The sequence below is a fragment of the Papaver somniferum genome, unplaced genomic scaffold (genome assembly GCF_003573695.1).
Source record: "Papaver somniferum cultivar HN1 unplaced genomic scaffold, ASM357369v1 unplaced-scaffold_5, whole genome shotgun sequence".
Lineage (NCBI taxonomy): Eukaryota > Viridiplantae > Streptophyta > Magnoliopsida > Ranunculales > Papaveraceae > Papaver > Papaver somniferum.
In genome coordinates, this window is record NW_020647637.1 from 1,224,980 (window position 1) to 1,234,062 (window position 9,083).

Genomic DNA, 9,083 nt, shown 5'->3' on the forward strand with positions numbered 1-9,083 from the left:
AACTTCACTTACTCCACAATTTTCAACTCCATATTTATTTCCTCCAACAGTGGCAATTCCACCTTCATTTCCTCCACCATTGACAACTCCACTTCCAATCTTTGCATTTGCACCCAATGATTTTGTGTGATGAGATTGCGGACTCGGGACGTTACAAGGTGTTACTTCTTGTGACCTTTTCTTCCTTTTCGTTTCTTATGTTCAAAGTTGATTACATATCAAAATTTTATATAACGGTATTCAAACAAGACCAAAAAACGAAAGCAAATAGGTAAATACGGTTGGGAAAGATGTATACAACCAAGCTGTAACATGAAACAAAGCTCAGGAAAAATTGGCATTCCCAGTTGTAAACAGTTTTATGGATAGTCACTTCAGCAATTGACCAACAAGTAACACCAATAGAGGCCAGGAAATAATATTTATGGTTTGGTTTCTCAAATTACAGGTAGGAACAACCTAGCCGTAAACACTACCGCTAGATTAATTTGCAAACAAAGAAGAAGATATGGGTAGGAAAAACATAGACGTGACCACTACAGATGGGACTTTGAGTAATTGACCTAGCCGTAACATATATAGAAGTTAGGAGATAAATCTACCACTTGGTTTCTCATATTACGTCTAGGAAAAACCTAGCCATAAACACTACAACTGGATTAAATTTCAAACACATGAGAAGATACGGCTAGGTTATGTTGCGGTTTGGATTCTTCAGTTCTCATCTATCCCACCTGTATTTCGGCTAGTATTCCCAACCGTAAACAATTTCTGAAAATTTTTTTCAGACCTATTTTTTTTTTAAAATCAACTGAATAATCATTCAAATGCTTAAATAAAGATTGGATTTTTTTAATTCATATCTTATTACAGTCATATCTGGAGTACCGACGACTGGTTCATCTCATTCATTCACTTCTTCTTGATCTTCAGTTTCATCTTCATTTAATGAATATGATTTTCTGGTTCAGGAGGAGGTTGTTTCGGATTCGATCCTGATTTTTCCTTCGTCGTCACCATCGTTTTATATAATGAATTTCATCGACGATAATTTTTTTTTTTGAATTGCTAAACACAGAAGAAGAAGAAAAGAAATATATGAGAAGAAGAGGAGGAGACACACTGATTATAATTTTCAGTTTGTTTTTTGTTTTTAATTTGATTAATTAGTTAATGGAAAGGCAAAGGAGAAAAAAAAAACAAAATTTATTGAGGGTATTTTTAAACTTTTACATAGACTAGGTCCACGTATCCACATTTTGGTTATAACTACCAATTTGCTAGTTTTTTTTTTTTTTTTAAGGAAACATCTTGATTTCATTAATATTGTAAAATTGAATACATGGTTACCAAATACGTCAAAGATGAGAATAATAAAAAATTACATATATCTTGTTTCACAAAGGAAACTGATATTTGAAAAATGGCTTTAGAAATAAAATTCTGCCATTGAGATTTGTCTTCTTCAATAAGTGTATAATGTCCCAGAGGGAAGTAATCTGCCTGTTTCATCATTATCACAATTTTCTGTAGCCACTGATCTTCAAAGAATTGGAAAACCATGACCACTTCTGAAAAATTGCCAGCGATGATACATTTGGTAAGATTGTAACAATCATACGAAGCGCCCTTAAGGCTATAAGAAACATCTAATTGGCACATAGAAGCCATTAGATGGATGAAGTCAATTGAAAACAAAATAAAAACATTAATTACAAACCCTAAAATCACTAAAGAGTGATTTTTTTATTTAATACTAATAGGTAATGATATTTATGTTGGAAAATTAACCCTTTTCGACAATTATTCGACCCTTTTCCAATTGAATTGGCGTGTACAAACAGGTCAATGAATATCGCCGCCAGGATACTTGAAGCCCCACAACAGTGTTCGATTCAAAACTTGTACGACCTTGAGCCAACCAAGAACACACTGGTTTTTTTTTCTTCTGATGATGCTTGTAAGAAAGAAAACATAGAGAGTTGAGATGTGCTTTGAATAGAAAACTAGTCTCCTATTTAAAGAGAAGATTACACCCTTTGGAGATGACTCTTCATCTCTACATACATCTTTTTAGAGTGAATAGGCACGTCTCTTCCTTCAATGCGTCCATTGGTGAAACGAGATTTCTATTCAGTTTTTCTAACAGACAATGGAAGCCCTAGAACAACCTAAATGCCTACAATTCAAGAGTTTATTGAAAATATCCAACAATTTATATTAAATCTGCTAAATGATCCGAAGATTTCGGATCAAATATGACAAATTTGGATTAAATCTAAGAGATTTTAGGAAGATTTATTTATGGAGAAAAAACGGTTTTTTTTTTGCCAAGATGTGTCTCGTTCAAATTAGCTTGTGCCGAGTCAAAGTTGTGGTGCTCTAATAAAATATTTACACCTACTTCAATCTGACCCGTGTGAATCCGAGTCATCTCTTTAAATCCAAGCGCCCCGAGTTCACAATCTTTTCCAAATCACTTTCCTCTTTCTTCATTCTCTCTCAGTCTCCTGAACTCATTTCTCTGAAACCACTCACATTTTGAGGTATTTTGTTGAACTAAATCTTCATTTCTATGTTCTGATTGTTCGATTTCCATATATTTTGAATGTTCCATTAACAATAATCCTAGTATCATTGGTTCGAATGAAATTTTAGGTTTTTGAATTTGTTTTTAGTAATCAGGAGTACCTTACATTTTATTGCTGTATCAGTGTTAACCCATCAAATATTCTTGTGATATTACTGTATTAGGGGGTTTAAATGAAGAATCGAGGTAAAACCATGGCAACATAATTTTTTCAATAATTTTATGTTTTTTTTTTTTTTGAATTTTCCTTTCTTGTTTGTATGATTATTTCAAGGGGACACATATCAATATGATGAGGGAGGTAGCAGAGGATAGAATCAGTAATTTACCGAACTCACTTCTTCACCATATCCTTTCGTTTCTTCGTATCAAAGATGGTTCTCGTACTAGCATAATATCAAAAAGATGGAACTACATATGGACCACTATCCCCACACTTCATTTTGAGAACTTCATTTGCTTGAGGATCGAGGAATTCATGGATTTTGTGGATGGTACATTGCATCGTCATAATAAGTAAAACATAGACAAGTTCTCTCTCGCCTGCGATCCCCACTTGAAAGAATCTCGGGTTCGTTCTTGGCTCTCTAATTTGATAAGGGGTAATGTTAAAGAGCTCAGTCTAAAGTTAATCCAAGATGGAGACCACCCGTTGTTTATACCACTGTCTCTTTTTACCTGTGAATCACTGATATCGTTGGAGCTAAATACTTATCCTAGTATCCGCCTTCCTAAATATATCAATTTTCCAAGTCTCAAGCGCCTTGAACTTTCTAAATTTGATTGTAGCAGTGAGTGCTGGAATGAGGAACTCTTTTCAAATTCACCTGTCCTTGAAGAACTGATTCTGAAATTCGGCATTTTTAGTATGAGGAATTTCTCCATTTCAATCCCTACACTCAGACTCCTGAAGATTGATACTTCGAAAAATGTTTTACAAGACTGTGTTTTCAAAATGGATGCACCGAGGCTTGTAAGTTTCACCTACTGGGGCTCTGAGGCAAAAGAATTTGTCTTGTCCAGCTTTCTGGTTCTCGTGAAAGCAGATGTTTGCTTTTACTTTGATGAAGAATTTGATAGTCCGGAAGAAAGGAGGAGGGTACTTTTTTCCCTTGCACATGTGAAGTGTCTTATTGTGTGCAATAGAACCCTTCAGGTATTCTTGCTTACATCTGTCTTAAGAATAGTTAGTTTTGTGTTTCTTTCTCCTTCTATGGTATAATTTGTCTCCTTCCAACTGACTTATTTGTTACTATGCCTTGTGATAAACAGGCTATCTGCCCCAGGTACTATGAGTCGAACTATCTGCCGACATTTTATAATGTCAAAATGTTGAACATATCTGACGTAATAAACACTGATGAAGGACTAATTGCTTTGCTCAAAGCAGCTCCTAATCTGGAGTCGCTCGTATTTGAGATGGCAAGTGCTCGGACCTAATTTTTCTGCATACCGTCATTGGATATCGAGCAAAATTCAAGTATCGGTCTGTTAACTTATTATGTCTATAGAAATTTATCATTTGATATCTTTTTATTGTTTCAATTTCAATTCCAGCATATGGAGGATGAAACAACAGACAGCTATGACAATGAAAATGAAGGAGATGCGGCTGATGTTGCTGAGTGCGGAAGCAATGATGAGTGTGAAGACAACTATGACGAGAAAGATTATAGTTCTTTGCTCGGTATTGTGACTACTGGATGTATGTTTTTACACCTCAAATCAGTTTGCTTTCAGGCATTTACTGGAAAACCAACGTAGCTGATGTGGGTGAATTTGATATCGAGGAATGCAAAAGCTTTGGAAATAATGACTATCCGCTACTATAATTATTCTGATTGCTCTGTAAATGCTACAAGTGAAGAACAACTTATGTTACAGGTACCAAGAATTCCAAGAGCCTCACCTGGTTGTGTGATTAATTTTGGTTCTCTAGAGAACCCGAATGTTTATCAGTGAAAATATAAGTTAGAATTAGCTTTATTTCAATCTTTTATTGTGCATCTGGCTGGTATCCATGTGAAAAACCTTATAAGAAAACAATGAGTTGTTTTGCATATTTTCTTGAAAGCTACAATTACATTTTTTTTTTTTTTTGTGAGGTTTAAAAGTGCGCAAGAGAATAAACTGATTCCTGTGTAGGAACAGACTCTGCAATCCAAGTTAGAAAAAATTACTGCTCCATTTCACATTAAGCTTCTTTTTTTTTTTATTTTTTTTATTCTGGCTTCTGTTTCAAACTTGCATCAGGTAAACATGGCTGCATATTCATGCCTGTGATCTTCAATAACGAACATATCATACACTTTCAGGATCATTGAAGAGACACCCGTTCATACCATGTGCCACTCTCTAGCTTGTGGAATTGGTTGCCATTAGAGTTGGGTTTGGAGTTTTACGAGTGATATAACATAATTCATCATTCCTAAAGCCATTATAACTTTTAGATTTGAAATACTGTACTCAAGAAACAATACAAAGGTGAAAGGTAATGGGGTGAAGTGCCAAGGTAAAAATACAATAAAAAGAGGTCATATGACTCAATTATCAACATTACAGTTGCTCACTGAGCCATTTTCTGAGCGAGGAGAAGATGGAAAGAGTTCAGTGAAGTGTTGAGAAGTTGCTGGCGTAGTTCTTGGTGAGAGATTCACAAACTCCAAGGCTTGTTGTTGTATTTCTAGAGGGTAATCTGCTACACACCCAATTCTTGGACCGGCTCCGGTGGACCATTTTCGTGAGAGTTGATGACCCAATTGATATGAAGATGTTGCCTTTTTGGAATTGATCCTCTCTAATATTTTTATCTTGGGCACATCTGCTCTTGGACTTTGGAGACCACCTGATAAGGTTCTCTTGTAACTTGCTTTCCTTTCAATTCTGAGACTACCTTCTGTTGGTTCTGGGAGTATTAGGTCTTCCACTTCACCATTCGGAATTTCAAGATGAAGAGAATCAGAAGATGCTGAGGCTTCAGTTTTGTTGGCAAAAGCTTCTAATGATCCACTCCCATGAACTGATTTGCTGTCTCCATTGCTCTCGTAGTCATCGGTGGAAGAGCGGATCTACAATACCAAAAATTGAAGATAAGGCTGACTGACTCAAAAGATACAGAAAACAAAACAGTAAGTGTTCACCATTTCCCCTGACTATTGTCCTTGGACCACCTGTATTGTGAGGTAGTGAGAATGGAACACCAAGAAACACAATGCACACCTGAACTTCATCAAGGTTGACCCCGTTTTCACTGAGAAAGTCTTTGAAGCTGTCGAGGTTTTCTTCAGTTGGGCGATAATGTCCACTATATGCAGAAATTGTCTGCAATATGACAATGAATTAGAGCTAAAAACGGGTGAAAAAATAATTTACATTTCGTTGAACTAAGTTCGGTTTAGTAAGTAGATCGAGTTACTTAAGATTGATTATAAAGCCAATAATTACCTTAAGCTTTCCATTCTCGGCAACAAGCCTTCCAGCTGCTAGGGTAGTTCCGCCTGCAAGAAAACTGGAATGATGAAAACACCCTTTCTTTTTCTGCACACGATAAGCACAGTGTGAGCAATTCAACAACATCCAAAATAGCAGAATGGTGTGGCAACAAGATTGTAGTGTACATGCTCATCTTAAAATTTATTACCTCTCCACCATAAAGTTTCTTGGATGTACTCATTACAAATATCCATTTAGCTCCTTCGGATCCTATACTTGTATCCATAAGTTCTCCACTTAGCTTGTGAAGAATTATCCCATTAATAATTATGTACTCGTAGTGTTCCCTCTCTTGCTGATTTTAGCACCAATTGGTCGCAGACCACACAAAGTAGTTTAGAAATCACTATCATTCAAAGCGCACAATCACCCAGAATTTAACAATCCACACGATAACAAGAGTTTAGTTCAGAAGACATACAGGTCCAAGATACTTGATGCATTGTTGACGAAGCTTCGATCTAGGACACTCTTTGAGATCAAAATTTTTACCATCTCCAATGTCCAACCTACATTATAAAGCTAAATATTTTTAACACAGTGAATTCCTCCCTTTTCGGATCTCAGTTACGCCATAAAACCACACAGTGTTTTCCACAACTAAAAAATTTGTCCTGTAATCCACCTAAAATTACTCTCATTGACAAATTTAAAAGAAATGAACGAATTCGGAGACTGAAATATTACGGAATCACACTCACCAATAGAAGAATGGCTGTCCTGCATCTCCAGTAGACCACTCTTCATAGTACAAATGCAAACTATGTCCATACCGATGTCGTGAATCAATCTAATAGTAAAAAAGAAGCAACAAATGCCCAAAATTAATACCTCAAAGTTACAAATGAAAGCTGCTAGATGAATTTTGATACTTACAGCTTCAATCCAATGCTGGAATGCTAATTTCCTTGCTTTTGCATCTTTAGCTGCTCCTTTCCCAACCTGCACAAACCATATAAATTGGGAATTTACAGACTTCAATTATAATTCAGTAAAAAAAGAATCAAACTTCCTTCGTAAAATTCTGAAATCTAAGGAGAAAAACCTTGGATGCATTCAAAGCAACTCGATTCCACCTTGAGATAGGTGTTTCAGGCATATTGAAAAATGAGATTGTACTGTGATTCAATCTTGCAAAATCAATTGCTTGCCACCTTCAAAACCATCACCACCAACACAAATGTCAAAAACAGACAGAAAACAGCAACTTTTACAAAGAATGAAACGAAGGGGCTTGTTTAGAGTTATGAAATTACCAGTATTCTTCAGCAAGAACAGCAGAATCAGCTAACTTACGTCGAGTCCTATAACCTCTGTAAGCTTTCTGCATCTTCAACACAGCTTTCGTTTCCCCACCAGAACCATCAATCTCTGCTGATTTCAAATCAACCGCTTCTAGAATAATTTCACTTCCTTTATCTTCACCTCCTTCTTCCTCTTGATTGTCAATCACCATTGATTTCATAGTAAGCAAAGTTTCAGAAACAGTTTCAGTTTCTTCCTCCTCAGAAATCACCATTGAATTCACCATCTCTGTATTCATACCAATCAAAGTTTCAGAACTTTGTTCCTTTTCTTTTCTGTCTTCATTGCTAATCACCATTGAATTCATCACCTCTGTATTTAAATTGGTATCATCAAGAAGTACCATTCTGTTATCTAATAAATTATGGCTAAAGGGAATGAAGAAGGAGTGAAAGTTGATGTTTCAACCTCCATTAAAGAAAACAAGAATAAATCTCTGTGTAGTGTATCAAATAGGAAAAAGCCTAGCAGTTTTAGTTTTTTTTTTTCAGAAACAGTCAAAGAGAATGAATGAAAAGAATCAGATAGATAGGTATATTTCTGAATTTGGGGGTTCTAAATTGTTGTTTTTTATAGTGAAATGAGAATGACATTAAAATTCTTCAGTTTTGTAACTTTGTTTTATTTCTTAAGAAGAAGAAAGAGTAAGTGACAGGTTGGTGAGGGAGATTAAGTCAGTAGGACCCACCATTTTACCTAGTCAGCAGCCCAAGCGAGATATCGTATTATTATCTGACGGAATGACAGTACCAAGTCAACAAAATGACTGCCGGAAGTCTTGATCAACTCTCTCGTTACAATACCAGTTTCGGATGCTGTTGGTACTTGGTACAAGTGCAGTTGAGGTAATAATCGAAAATGATATATATCCCCATCCCCTTCCCCCGCTTATGAGTCACCCAAGTATTGGTTAATCCTATAATGATGGACCCATGCTAATCTCCATCCAAGGATTAAAGGTTAAGATACATGCCACCTATTTGTGGAAGAGGTTGGGGTAGGGTACGGGGAAACCTAGCAGCGTTGGTTGGGAGTTTAAGGTTGTGATGTACAGTGTACCGAATATTTAAGTTGGTACGGCGCTGGGATTAGTACAAGTACTTGTCTCCACTAGTTTTTGAGGCCGTCAAAGTCATCCAGCTGTTTCTATTTTTAACGCATTTTACCATAGTTGATCAAAATCTTTGATCGGTAAATTTTACTAGTTAGAACTTAGACGTGAAATCTTTGATGCATAGATGCACTCCCATACCAGATTACAGATTAACAGTGACTCATTGTATTTCGACGAAGGCCTCCAGATTGTTGTCAAGCACATAGATTTGTCTTTCCACAAATTTGGATGACTTGCTCAACAGTGTGACAATTTCGGCTTAACGGAAGTAAGAACATTTCCTTGCTCATGGCTATTGACACGACGGGGACCTCTGAGAGGAAAAGTATGAAGAAACAAATTCACATTACACGTGGTGGATTTGAATATTTCTCAATGATTTTGGCACTAAAAAAACTGATATTCTTATTCTGTATTTTTCGCCGAAAGAACATTTTATTTGGATTCCACTTGTTTGTAATTTTCTTGTGGAACTGGGTTCTACATGACTCAAATGTGTGATTCCTGTATCATTTCGGATATGATTAAGACCTTCAAAGAAAAACAGATTTAGCAATGAATTTAAAATCCGCAAGACCAAAA

At 36.1% G+C, this 9,083-nt stretch overlaps 2 protein-coding genes across 2 annotated transcripts; one reads left to right on the plus strand and one right to left on the minus strand.

The window, feature by feature from the left end:
• Positions 1-3,110: 3,110 nt before the first annotated feature.
• On the plus strand, positions 3,111-4,683 carry LOC113342928 (F-box/FBD/LRR-repeat protein At1g16930-like; the record flags this gene model as incomplete). Its single annotated transcript, XM_026587295.1, has 3 exons — positions 3,111-3,746; positions 3,863-4,012; positions 4,148-4,683. Coding segments are annotated over 3 exons (993 nt in total), but the record flags the coding sequence as incomplete, so codon positions are not given.
• Positions 4,684-5,000: 317 nt separating this feature from the next.
• On the minus strand, positions 5,001-7,957 carry LOC113342943 (IQ domain-containing protein IQM3-like). The gene is made up of 9 exons (XM_026587307.1): positions 7,339-7,957; positions 7,128-7,236; positions 6,959-7,024; positions 6,784-6,872; positions 6,504-6,591; positions 6,231-6,377; positions 6,035-6,127; positions 5,810-5,911; positions 5,001-5,658 (listed from the first exon to the last, which is right to left on the minus strand). The coding sequence occupies exons 1-9, from the start codon at positions 7,731-7,733 to the stop codon at positions 5,134-5,136; spliced, it is 1,614 nt and encodes a 537-aa protein (XP_026443092.1). The 5' UTR covers positions 7,734-7,957; the 3' UTR covers positions 5,001-5,133.
• Between the last annotated feature and the right edge of the window lie 1,126 nt (positions 7,958-9,083).

What these genes read in the sequence shown, in the direction of transcription:
- LOC113342943 (XM_026587307.1), bottom strand. Translation starts at nt 7,733, where the DNA reads ATGGTACTTCTTGATGATACCAATTTAAATACAGAGGTGATGAATTCA. An exon ending in TTGCTTTGAATGCATCCAAG is followed by an intron (nt 7,025 to 7,127) that starts GTTTTTCTCCTT and finishes TGGTTTGTGCAG; the next exon opens with GTTGGGAAAGGAGCAGCTAA. An exon ending in GCATCAAGTATCTTGGACCT is followed by an intron (nt 6,378 to 6,503) that starts GTATGTCTTCTG and finishes TGCTAAAATCAG; the next exon opens with CAAGAGAGGGAACACTACGA.